Source organism: Cetorhinus maximus, chromosome 4 (assembly GCF_964194155.1).
Source record: "Cetorhinus maximus chromosome 4, sCetMax3.hap1.1, whole genome shotgun sequence".
Taxonomy (NCBI): domain Eukaryota; kingdom Metazoa; phylum Chordata; class Chondrichthyes; order Lamniformes; family Cetorhinidae; genus Cetorhinus; species Cetorhinus maximus.
In genome coordinates this window covers 158338363-158352347 of record NC_135882.1, presented here as the reverse complement: position 1 = coordinate 158352347, position 13985 = coordinate 158338363, and the positions used below count along the sequence as shown (strand labels likewise).

Here is a 13985-nt window from a genome sequence, read left to right as displayed (position 1 = left end):
ACCTAGGGAGACACATAAGCAAGTTTCTTCAACGTTCTTCTCACTTCTAGGGTTTTACTTAACTGGGGTGTCCGATTTGGATCGCTGAGCTACAAAAGCAAGAAAGGCTTGCATTTATATAGCACCTTTCATGACCATAGGATGTGCCTAAGCACTTCACAGCAAATTCACATGCTGAGCAGGTCAACCTGTGGGTGAGGAATTAATGCATTCCCATTTCAAGCTTTGATTGCTGGTGAATACCGTGCAAGTAAAACTTTGATGCGGACAACTTAAATCAATTTTTTTTATCATATTCCATTTAGATCAACTTTGAAGGATGAGTAAACTGCTGTGAAGTACATACCAAGCATCTCCCCGAGGGAGATGGAGGGGGGTGTGACCAAGAGGCAGATTGCCCTCAAACAATCAGATAATTACATTTACATGGCACCTCTAATATAGTGGAATGTCCTAAGGGGTTTTAAAGGAGTGTTATCAGATAAAAAGCCCTAGGCTACACTTGTACCAGGTTAATAGTGCCATTAATGGAGACTCTACACAACCTAATGAGGCAAAAAATAAACCAATAAAGGGTAGCCACATGAAGCTTATTTTTCTAATGGAAAGCTGCAATGTCTCGCTAAAGGAATTGTTTCATTTTCAAGTTAATTATCAAGGTCTGATCTTTGAAAAATATCAGTGCCCAGCTTTTTTTTAAAAAAAAGTTAATTAGCTCTGTAGGAGATGCTGATCGTTTCTCCAGCTTCGATTCTTCGTGCATACCTTTACACATAGACTAACTGCAGGCTATGTAACCATGCGGGGCATCACAGCCCAGCTTGAGGGATCACTGGATGGTCAGCAAGTACGACAAATCTGCCTGACGTTTTTCCCCTCCCTTCCCAGCCTGCGGGTTGAAGCCAAAGCAAATTTTCATTTGACATGGAGGGCTGGTGCCTCTGCAGAGGGGGCGAGTGGAAATTGTACCACAAGCCAATCAGTCAAAGCCCAGTCCGAAGGCTAATGTTCGCAAAAGCCCGAGAGCAGGTTTTAATGAGGTGGGTCTGTCTATCTTTCATTCCGTGTAAGGGACAACGGAAGCCTGTATATTGGGTCTTCATCAGGACACTTTTGATGTACCTGCTGGCAGCTCGCTGAGAGTAATGTTGGTGCCGGCCCAGCAACACGTTCCATTCCTGTCAGACAAGCCTCAGGGCAAATCAATGAGGGGAATGTGTGTCTTTGCAGGGTGGATAATTCTCCTGTGGAAAAATTTGAACATTACCATGCCGAAACCATTAATCTATAAATTCAAACTGAAAGGTGAATTATGGTACCGGTTGATCAATTAGTCTACATGGGAGTGGGGCTGACTTGCTCTACAGAGAGCTGATATAGGCTCAATGGGCCGAATGGCCTCCTCCTGTGGCTATAACTCAATGGAATCTTTTATTTTGGGAGGAGCAACAAAGGAATTGACACATGCTATACCGATTGGTGAGATTTGACAAATTTATGCCTGTGTAAACATTATCAAATTGAATTGGTGAACATTACACAGGGTAAGAGTTGCTGCAATTCTGTTCAGATTGTCGGGGAGGCTGACCCATCAAATATCTTTAAAGCATCTCAAAAATGAGAAACTAGCACTGCAGCATTACACAGCTACAGTGCTAGAGAAATTTTTGGTCTCAATCACATATGAAAATATACAGGAAAAACAACATTATATTACCTTAGTCAAACCGTGCCTGATCTTTGAACTTGGAACATCATATGCTGACAAGGAGGGCTGGGGGTGGGTAGGAGGGGGCACTTTTAACCCACTGTGCCCAGTAGGAATGGAAGGTCTAAGTGGTTAAAATCACTTAGACCTTCCATTCCTACTGGGCACGGTGGGTTAAAATCACTTCAGAAAAATTACTGTCCTATTCCCACCCACTGCCACTTTCACTGGGTCGTTTTTTTCAGGCAGACAAGGTGCCCACCTGACTCTGGTGTAACCTCATCTATACAGGCAAATCGAGGTTGCCGAACCATGTCCTATTACTTAAAGAAAAGCAGAAGGGCACAGGAAACCAGCACTTTCCAAATTACTGATCTGATTAATGTTAGCCTTGGTGTCTTCAATAAATTGAACAAAAGTATGACAAAACATAGTTACCTCATTAAAATTAATCTATGTCAGGGGCGGGTCCCTACTGCCAATTAATTCCGTGACATAATCATGATGATACATATTACAGGGGTGTTAAGTTTTCCTGCCTAATCCATTGAATTTGTGCTGAGATTCCGCTATCTGATATTTCTTAATGTTCCCATAGCTGGGTTTCCCATCATGAGTTTAGGGGGAACAGATTGAGAATTGTCTCCATGTAGCAGCTATATTCACCACAGTGTCACCAATTGGTGACAGGTACTTATTTGTAATATTGAATACAATAATCCCAAGATATGCGCACAATCTTGATTCGAAGGTGGTAGTGGGAAGCGTCAATAACGTCACCCATGTGAGTTAAGGGCCATTTTAACTCCTGGGCCTGGTTACCATGTCTGCTGATGAATCATCCATGTTGAACACCACTTGGAGGAAGCACTGAGGGTGGTAAGGGCACAGAATGTACTCTAGGTAGGAGACTTCAATTTCTATCACCAAGAGTGGTTCGGTAGCACCACTACTAACCAGGTTGGCCAAATCCTAGACTGGGTCTTCGGCAGGTGATGAGGGAACCAACAAGAGGGAACAATCTACTTGACCTTGTCCCCACAAATCTAACTATCGTAGATCTGTCCATGATGGTGTTGGTAGGAGCAACCTTGTGGAGATTGTCTGCACATTGAGGATATCCTCCACCATGCTAAATGGATTTTGAACAGATCTACCAACTCAAAACTGGTCATCCATGAGGCGCAATGGGCCATAAGCAACAGCAGAATTGTACTCAATCACAATCTGTAACCTCATGGCCCGGCATATCCCCCACTCTACCAGTACCATCAAGCCAGGAGATGAACCCTGATTCAATGAAAAGTGCAGGAAGGCATCCCAGAAGCAGCACAAGGCATACCTAAAAATGAGGTACCAACCTGGTGAAACTACAACACAGGACTGCTTGAGTGCCAAACAGGGGAAGCAGCAAGCGATAGATGGAGCTAAATGAATCCACAACCAATGGATCAGATCTAAGCTCTGAAGTACTGCCACATCCAGTTGTGAATGGTGATGGACAATTAAACGACTAACTGGAGGAGGAGGCTCGACAAATATCCCCATCCTCAACGATGGGGGAGCCCAGCACATCAGTGCGAAAGATAAGGCTGAAGCATTTGCTACAATCTTCAGCCAGAAGTGCCAAGTGGATGATCCATCTTGGCCTCCTCCGGAGGTCCTCAGCATCACAGATGTTAGTCTTCAGCCAATTTGATTCATTCCGCAAGATATCAAGAAATTGCTAAAGGCACTGGATACTGCAAAGGCTATGGGCCCTGACAATATTCTGGCAATAGTACTGAAGACTTGTGCTCCAGAACTTGCCATGCCCCTAGCCAAGCTGTTCCAGTACATCTAGAACACAGGCATCTACCTGGCTCTGTGGAAAATTGCGCAGGTACGTCCTGTACGCGAAAAGCAGGATAAATCCAACCCGGCCAATTGCTGCTCCGTCAGTCTACTCTCGATAATCAGCAAAGCGATGGAACGTGCTATCATCAGTGCAATCAAGCCGCACTTACTCAGCAACAACCTGCTCAGTTTGGGTTCCTTCAGGGCCTCTCAGTTCTTGGCCTTAGTTCAAACATGGACAAAAGAGCTGAACTCTCGAGGTGAGGTGAGAATGACTGCCCTTGACATCAAAACAGCATATGATCGAGTGTGGCATCAAGGAGCCCTAGTAAAACTGAAGTCATTGGGAATCAGGGGAAAAATTCTCTGCCAGTTGGAATCATACCTAGCACAAAGAAGGATGGTTATAGTTGTTGGAGATCAGTCATCTCAGTCCCGGGACATTTCTGCAGGAGTTCCTCAGGGTAGTGTCCTAGGCCCAGCCATCTTCAGCTGTTTCATCAATGACCTTCCTTCCATCATAAGGTCAGAGGTGGGGATGTTCGCTGATGATTGTACAATGTTCAGCACCCCGCGTGACTGCTCAGATACTGAAGCATTCCGTGTTCATATGCAGCAAGACCTGGACAGTATTCAGGCTAGCTGATAAATGGCAAGTAATATTTGTGCCACAGAAGTGCCAGACAATGACCATCTCCAACAAGAAGGAATCTGACCATTTTCCCTCGACATTCAATCGCATTAACATCGCTGAATCCCTCACTAGCAAAATCCTGGGGGTTACCATTAAACAGAAACTGAATTGGACCAGCCATATAAATACTGTGTCTACAAGAGTCGATTAGAGGCTGGTAAGTCTGCAGAGAGTAAATCCACCTCCAGACTTCCCAAAGCCACCATCTACAAGGCACAAGTCAGGAGTGTGTTGGAATACTCTCCACTTGCCTGGGTGAGTGAAGCTCGAACACCATTCAAGAAACTCAACATCATCCAGGACAAAGCAGGCTGTTTGTTTGGCACCCCATCCACCACCTTTCATTCATTCCCTCCATTACCAAAGCACAATGGCAGCAGTGTACACCATCTACAAGGTGCACTGCAGCCACTCCCCAAGGCTCCTTTGGCAGCACCTTCCAAATCTGTGACCACTGCCATCTAGAACAGCAAGGGCAGCAGATAGATGGGGACACCACCACCTGCAAGTTCCCCTCCAAGTCACTCACCATCCTGACTTGGAAACATATCGCCGTTCCTTCACTGTCGCTGGGTCAAAAATCCTGGAACTCCCTTCCTAACAGCACCGTGGGTGTACCTGCACCACATGGGCTGCAGCGGTTCAAGAAGGCAGCTCACCACCACCTTCTCCAGGGCAATTAGGGATGGGCAATAAATGCATGGCCTAGGCAGTGATACCCACATCCCATGGATGAATAAAAAAACACATCAGGTAACCAACAATAAATCAACAAACAACGCATAGATAAATTTTAGTGTTTACATGTAAATTTTGGTTTTTGGTCAAAAAAAATTCCCAAGAATTCAATACTTTTGTTACTATCTCAGTATTTCTTGACACAAAAATACTTTTGTCTGTGCAGTGTAATGATCTGTTTTGACGATTACCTGCTACACTTTTTGCCTGAAACGGGAGCTCCACGTGACTGGGGCTGTCAGCATTTTACTTTGTTGCTGAGCACAAGAAGGTTAAAAAAAAAGTACAGCTCCACTGATTTTAATGTTGGCTGTTCTACTAAGATCAGCTTGCTGAAGTGTGACCAACACTGGATCACTGGAGGTGAGCGCTTGCTGCCGCTAGCGCTCTAATCTGTAGCGAGGAGTTTTACTCGGCATAGGAGAGGCATTTCTGAGTGAGCTCTCTCCGCTCCAAGGGAGGCCAGGCAGCTGTAGGTGGACTTGAGGGGGGGAGCAGCAAGCCAGCAGATCAGCTGGTAGTGAGGATTGAGATGAGCAGGTGGGAAGAGGCAGAGCTTACCAGCAGTGCATAGCAACTTGGGGACTTGTGAATATCCAGTAACTTTAGAATGTTAAAAAAGACACGACTCATCAACCACATTCTGCGCAAGGCAGGGGAATGTTAAGAGCAGACTCCTGGCCCTCTAGGATCAAGACTGGGCACATGGAATGGACACAAAGTTTCAAAGATGCAAACAATGTGCATTCCTGCAAGTGCGGGCTGTCGCGTTTATCAATAGCTGGCATAATTTTCACCTCCATCCATCATCCTCTGCCGACTGAACAAGCAAACTAACAGAAAATATTTCTTCCAGAAATCCAATGAGGTATTAGACTGGCCGCACATCAGCCCCGCCAAATCGAGGAAAAATGTAAAGAGCATCAGGATTTCTGTGCTTTTTGTTGACTTATCAAAGGCATTCGACTCCGTTCTCTGTGATGTTCTGGTGCCCTTCGAGAGCATGGCCACTTCCATGTTGGTATGATAGTTCTGGTAACAGATCATGGCCACATGCCATTACTGTTTGCAGGCACTAATACCATCAAATAAGTTTGTGTTCTAGCCCTAGTTTGTTTCACGCACTGTTTACCGTGGAATGGCTTGCGGGGTTCAAGAGCTGACAGGAATTTATACCTGATATCATAATGGTGGTGGCATCTTCAAACTGAAGTAATGCAAATAATCACTCACAACATGCTCTTCCCCATGTCTGTGTGTTACTTGCCTAAGCTCTTGAGGACATCCAATTGCTCTCTGATTGCTTTGCTCGGGTGGCACAGCGCTTTGCCCTTGAAGTTCATTTAACAAAGAAGTGAAGTCATGGCACAACTCATACCAGACCATCAGCCACAACCACTGTGGCTTCAAGCAGTAACTTTCCACTTGAGATCACAGTCAAATTCTGCTGCCTTGGTTACTTTCTCTCATGGGATGCCACAAATCAACCATGGTGTCACTCACTGGGTTGGCAAAACCAGCTTCATCTTTGGCAGGCTCGAGTGGAGACATTCTCAGAATGAGACAGCCTGCCAACAAACGTCGGGTATATAACAAGCATTACCCTCACAGGGATTGGGGTTGTGAATTTGCAACCACCTTGAAATCAGTCAACTTGGCCATTTTCAGTTGCGCTATCTACAAAGTATCACAGGCATCAAGTGGCAGGACAGGAGGCCTAGCGCAGATAATCTGAAATGCAGCAACTGGATTGGAATCGAGGCCACAAGTGAGAAGATCTTGTGTTGGTCTGGCCATGTCATTCATGTGAGTGATTGTAGAATTCTCAATACCATTTTCCATGGTGATCTGCAGTCTGGATATCACAACAGAGGGGGCAGGCTAAAAGCTTTAAAAATACAACGAAGGCCACTGTAAAATCTTGCAACATTAACTGGGATCACAATGGCATGATGTCTCGCAGGTTGTCTGTTAATGAATGCAAGGTTGTGAGATCCAGTGCCAAGTGCCTGGTGCTCAAGGTAATTGATCAATGGGCTTTCAGTGATATTGTTCATCTAGGACCAGGTTCCTTTCCCATCATTTCCCCACAATAACTGAGAGTCATCTGCAATCCCACAGGAGACCCCAGCATATCATGCCTGGCGAAGGTGTATCCAATAAATGAATTGAAACTGAATGACGAGCACAAGGGGAGCACTGCCTCAAACTGATTAATGGCTGATTTAGGACCGATACCAGCAAATTCTTTTACACATAAAAAGTGACCAAAATGCACTTTATGGTAAGGTGGTATAGTGGCAAAAACCCTGGAAATATTTAAACAACAACTGGACGACACGGTCTTTCAGGATGGAACAAATAAGATGGGCAGAATGGCTTTCCTTCTCCACATTCACATTGTAACCAGGGGCTTGCACCCTGCACACATGCCCCCACCACCCCCAAGTTCTCACTCCTCTTCCTGTTTCTATTATTTGCCAGAATGGGCGGTCCCTTCACTTTGGTGGCTTCACTAATGTAGTTTAAGTGAGTTTCTTAATTGCTGCCATTTACCTTTGTAAAATATTTCTCTAATTAATTTTCCTCCTATGGTTGGGACAATAACTGCTTCATCCCCCTCGCCTCCTTCCTCCCCAGTGCCCCCCTGCCACTCCCTCAGTGATTCGTCAGCACTCACCATTCACACAAAAATACACACGGGGAAGTCGCGTAATAAACCTTGGAATAAAAAGGTTAAAGTTACAAAATGAGTTTATTGCTTTTTTTATATATCAACTTAAGTCAGTGACTCTTCCGAAAAAATGAAGGACCATTGTATTAAATCATCACATTGACAAGTCAGCTGAAAGGTATCTGGCCCCAAAGGAAGCAGGAATTGAATCAAACATGGAGGGTCAGGGAACACATTACTGTGGAGTGGGGGTCTCCCCAGTGCTGATGCTTTACCTGAGTAGCACTTTTCTTATCTTTGTAAAGCTCTCGGCTTCCTCTTCTCTTCAAAGAGCTCTGTAAGATACAAAGGCCAAAGAGCTATCGTGAAAAAAAGATAAGATATAACATAAACATTCACATCGGGTGCAGGTGGAGAAAAAACAAAATCACCACCCACTTATAAAAAGATTTAAAATAAACAGCTTAACACCTCAGTTAATATGGTAGGCAAGTGGCAGAAGAACACTTCGAAGTGTTGCAATCTAACAATTATTTTTAAACTTGTATAATAATTGCACCAGTGAACAATGATTTGACAATCTTTTCACCTTTTTATCGGAAAAGGCTTGCAGTTATCTCATCCTTATCATGACCACTGGACGTCTCAAAGTGCTTTATAGTCAATGAAGTACATTTATATGGTTGTCACCATGGTCATTTCAGCCTTTATACAACAACTGGAAATATTGTTTAATTTGTAATGATTTGAGTGCTGAAACCCTTCCCTTCAAATAGTCTTCCTGACATGGCTGCTGAATTATTTTCTACTTAAGTCTACGGCTTCACTAGTCCTCAGCTTTTCTGGGTGCAGAAAGACATCTGCTGCCCTCAGGCAGGTTAGCTGTTGAAGGCTGATGCTGCTCAGATAACCTTTGTGATAAGACTCCATTCCTTTTTAAAAGCTATCATTAATCACAGTCCTCCTCTGTTTTAAACAGTTAATTCTTTTAATGCATTAGCCTTATGGAGGAGACAGTGGCAGAGCCACTGACCAACTCTGAGGGAAAGAAATTAAGGGACACTTTGATGTGGGGGACCATATGAGTGGGTGGGGGGGGGGGGGGGGGGGGGGGGGGTGGTGGCTAAGGGGGGTGGCTCTAGTGGACCTGTTAGAGATGGGAGGGCGGAGGTGGTTTGCAGACCTATGAGAGGAGGGGGAAGGGCTATCAGGCCGTCTGAAACTGGGGGGCAGGGAGCTTCTGATATAGCTTTGGGGGGGGCGGGGGGGCACAGCCGGGAGCAGTGCAGGTGCACATATGTGCACTGCGCATGCATTAACTTTAAATGCCTGAAATATGTATAAAGCTTCAACCCGGGACACAGGACAGTAGCCTTGATTTTGGGGCAAACCTGTAGATTCCTGGTTCAAATCTCACCATGAGAGCTGGAACTTAAATTCAAATGAAATCTGGAATATAAAGCTCATCTCAGTAATGATGATCATGATAAGTATAATCAATTGTTGAAAATACCCATCTGGTTCACCTGACCTGACCTGACCTATTTGTGACTCCAGGCCCACAACACTGTGGCTGACTTTTTAACTGCCCTCTGAAATGGCCTAACAAGCAACTCAGTTCAAGGGCAACGAGGGATGGGCAATAAATGCTGGCTTTGCCCACAACGAATGCCCACATCCCTTGACAGAATAAAGAAGGAAAAGCTTCCACTGTGCTAAATATTATTTTTTCCCTTTTTGGTGCAGAGTCACTGGGAAGTGAGTTCACGTGAATCATTGCTAAAATAACAGGTTGACTATTCATGGAGAGTCAATAGGCCCCCCCAACCCTCCACTGCAAGCTCCACCACCACCGCCACCCCCTCCCCCAACCACCAACCCCAAGCAAGCAATGGTGAGCCCACCAGTGACGTTCAAGGTGTGCTCTGGCTAAAACCTGTACCAATTCTATTACTGAAGGCCTTGGCTGAGAACCTGGTAGGTAAGGGGCTGGGGTGAACTAGGAGAGATAGAGAGAGAGAGAGAGAGAGAGAAAGAGAGAGGAAGCTGCAACTAAAATCATAAACAATAAAATAATAATAAACTATAAACTAATAATCAATATCACCACCAACCAGGACTGTTATCTATCACTAGGTGGTCTTGGAAGAGGGTGGAATGGATAGGATTAGACTAGACATTCCAAATGGAACATTTCTACTGCTATTGCTCACACTTTTCAGGAGCATATATATTCTGATTTGATGTGGAAATGTGTCAAAGTGACGTAAATAAATTTCATTTTTGCCAATTTATATCCCTTGTGATGGCAGCATTTAAAGTTAAAATAGTGCACTTTAGGGTGACCTGATAGGGTCTTTAAGATTCCGAAATGGTTTGATAGGACTGACTCAGAGAAGATGCTTCCACATCTGGGCCAGGGTTTTCGGGCCCTGCTGCGGCTTGTCTTCCCCCCCCCCCAGCGGATGCGGCGTGCCATTCAAACCTCCGTTCAGTTCGGCGGGACCGTAATATCGCACCAGGCGGGAAGGGCTGTAAAATCCTGGCCCTGGGGAAGACAAGAACTAGGGGGCCACAAATGAAAGACAGTCACGAATAAATCCAATAGAGGATTCAAGAGAAACTTCATTACCAAGAGAATAGTTAGAATCTGGAACATGCCACCACAAGGAGTAGTTGAGGTGAATACTTTAAGGGAAGCTACATAAACACATGAATGAGAAAGGAATAGAAAGAAATGCTGATGGGATTAGATGAACATGGGTGTGAGGAGGCTCGCATGGAGCATAAATACTGGCATGGATCTGTTGGACTGAATGGCCTGTTTCTGTGCCGTATATACTAAATGATAACACAAAGATTCTTTCCCTCTCCAGGATAATAAACAATTGCCCTTACAAATAAAACAACAGCACTTTAAAGTGTTTCACTCTCTACCATGTGTGTTGGAATAACAATGGCAACTTGACAAGGGCAAGCAGCAAGAGAAGCCGGGTCTTTGTGGGGCAGTTAAGGTGACCCAGACACTCAAGCCATAGAGATTATTTCAGGAGGCTTTTAAATGTGGAAAATGATGAGGAAAGACAGAGAGACTTAGGAAGGGAGTTCCACAGAATGGACTAACAGTAGGTTTTGCCACAGTGGAGGTAGCAGGTTGAGGAGCAAAGAATGCAGCAGTGAGAGGACCAGAAGAAACTGGGGTGAGAAGGTTGCAAGGAGTGAGGCCATGGAGAGCTCTGCTGGCAAGAATGGGATTTTAACATTCCATGTCTGGGGGTTACGGGGAGACTGTAACAGTTATGGTAGGGCACTAGATAAAATGCAAGTTTGCCTTTCTGTCCAATCCTATTTAAAGCACTGCACTTCGTAAAAATCTGTGCCTATTATTTTTTTAACCCTTCTTTATTTTTACGTTATCAAGTTTTCAGTCATTCTGTTCTCTCAGTTAGAGAGCATCACTGATACTTGGCCCTCCAAAGTTTCTTTATTGTTACAGTATATTCAGGTTTCAAACACTGAATATGGTGGTGCAGAGAATAGTTGGTCTCTGTCATGTTCTGATTATGACACATTATGTAAAATATCAATGGCACTAAATTTCACAACAGCTCCCCATCTGCGCTGTTCCTCCACATTCTCCGCAGATCTTTCAACAAACTTAAGGCAGCTGGTTTGGAGATATTCAACACTCGATGCTGCACCAATTTATGAAGAAAACCTTTAGAACTCGCAAGTGTGATAATGCATCATCTTGCCTTTTTCCAAGCAATTGATCTGTTTAACTGGTACAACCCACAGCATTAGAGAGATTTGTTCCATTCAAACCTCCACACTGGAAAGTAGAGACAGTTTTAAGGCCCCAGAACAGGAATAGGACTTCCATGTGCAGAATTTTAATGATTGCTGTTCACCTCTTTCACTTGTCTAGTTTTTCCTCACCGATATATTACACTGGGGCTGAGAAGGCGGTCAATCAACCCACTCCAGGAAGAGTGCAAAGTCCAGTCTGCAGTTGACCTCTAAGGGATATGCCAGAACAGCCTGTGTTGACTTCAGTTTTTCCTTCTGTTGCTAGGCAGTTCCGTGTGGTTTACACTCAGCACCATCCTGGCAGTCGGGCTGAGATCATGAACTTGACATGTGGAGAATGCTCAGGATTCCTTTCACTGTCTGCCAGCACACATGCCGAAATGAGAGTACCATGCTCATAACCAATTAAACTCTAACAGGTTGTCACAACCCAATATATCCTTAGCTCCCTCGGTCTTCCCTTCTCTCCTGCTATCTACAGGCCTTTAATCCCCAATTTTAACATACTTCCTCCTAGTTTACTTTGCCTTTCTCCTAGTAATGTCAGCTGTGGCTCAGTTGGTAGCACTGTAGCCTTTGGGGTTCAAGTCCCACTCCAGAACTTGACCTCAAAAAATCTGACACTTCAGTGCAAGACTAAGGGAGTGCCGCACTGCTGTAGGTGCTGCCTTTTCAATGAGATGTTAAACTAAAGCCCTGTCAGATGGACAAAAAAGATCCCATGGCACTGACGAGCAGGGGAGTTATCCCTGATGCTCTGGTCAATACTCATTCCTCAATCAGCATCACATAAACAGATTATCACATTGCGGTTTGTGGAGTTTGCTGTGTACGCATTAGCTGTTACATTTCCTACATTACAAGCGGCTACACTAAAAAAAAATGTACTTCATTGGCTGTATAGCACTTTGAAACATCTGGTGGTTATGAAAGATGATATATAAATGCAAACCTTTCTTTTTCTCCGGGCGGGAGCGGGCGCAGAGCTGATTGCCGACCGCAATCGGCTCCGCGCCGCCATTTTACGCGGGCGGGCCAATTAAGGCCCGCCCAGCGTAATACAGGACCGGTAGCATTGTGGGTGGGGGAGGAGGGAGTTCAGGGCCAACACTCTTTCACGCATGCGCGCAGCAATCTCCCTGAGGCATGGAGCTGCCTCAGGAAGATTGAATGGATATTAAAATAATTAAAGAAACAATTTAAAAACTTATTTAAACATATCCCCTCCTGTGACTGTGTCACATGAGTGGGGACATGTTTTTATATTTATGAAAATTTATTTGATAAAAGCTTCAGGAAACCTCATCCCGTTCGTGGGTGCAGTTTCCTGAAAAACGCGAAGGCTGCTTGGGCTTTTCGCCTGCCCGCCAACCTTAAGGTTGGACGGGCAACATTCACAAGTGGTTCAATTAATTTCTTAATAGGCCGTTAACATCTCAGCAGGCGCGCAGCCGACTCCAGTGAGCACCTGCTGAACAAAATATCGCGATGGCGTCGGGACGCACATCCAACGTTATCACGCGTCATTTTACACATCGGTGTGTCGGGCACGCTCCCACAGGCCAACCGGAAAATTCTGCCCATAGATTTTGAATGCAAATGCCCTTTATGGATAGAGATCTCAGGAATGTCAACATAATAAAGGCTTAGACAATTCAGAGCTTTACTGACATAGAAGCTAAGCAAAGCCCAGTTTAAATTTACAGCTTTGTGCAGCATCGGATAATACCATAAAGTGAATATTATGACCTTATATTTAAGTATTCCTAGGATCCTAGCCACATATGAAACAAATACCATCCACGAGATTATAAATAAACTAAGACGAGCATGTCATACACTTCACCCTCACAGGTGAAACCAATAACTTCACCAGCACGAGGTCAAGGTCACAACACTGAATGATGCTCTCTCCTGAACTGCACTCTGTGTGATTGTCCATGGATGTGGGTGAAAGTGCACAGCATAGACACTGTGAATCTTGTGGTGCTTTCATTGCATTCCTCTCAATCCTATTTTGTCTCATGTGAGTATGTAGGAGGAGACTCCAATCTCCAACCTCACAGAGCAGCACTGTGCTTAATCTTCCTTTGTACTGTGGCAGACCTTGATCTCCAGCAATGCCCACAGCCAGTTCTAGCCTTCATATGTGTAATGTCTACTGTTGATAAATCAAAAATATTTACACAAAAACAGGATTGTGTTGTTTAGATAATTGAAAATCAGAGAATTCCTTGTCGCTGACGTTGCGTTCTAAGAGTTTCTTTGTAACAGCAAAGGATAAGAGCAGGCGATGAGTGAATTACAATGGCCTTTTTGGTGTTGACTGCTTCTTTAAGGTTGGAATATGATATTACTTCTATAAAGTATTTATTTATTATATCCCTAGAAAATAGAATTAATAGTAAGTCTCATAGAATGATAGGAACAGATTTTAATGCAAATCAATGTTGTTAGCCATATTTACATTAGCGAGCCACACCAGTGACACACATCATTGATATTTTACACAGGTTATTTTTCAG

At 44.3% G+C, this 13985-nt stretch overlaps 1 protein-coding gene across 1 annotated transcript in view; it reads right to left on the bottom strand.

Moving 5' to 3' along the window:
- The window catches only part of mtcl1 (microtubule crosslinking factor 1), a 224296-nt gene that overhangs the window by 113117 nt on the left and 97194 nt on the right, over positions 1 to 13985 (bottom strand). The window contains exon 4 of the mRNA XM_078541012.1: positions 7926 to 7985. Within this exon, the coding sequence (XP_078397138.1) occupies positions 7926 to 7985 (60 nt within the window). The remainder of the gene's footprint in view (positions 1 to 7925; positions 7986 to 13985) is intronic.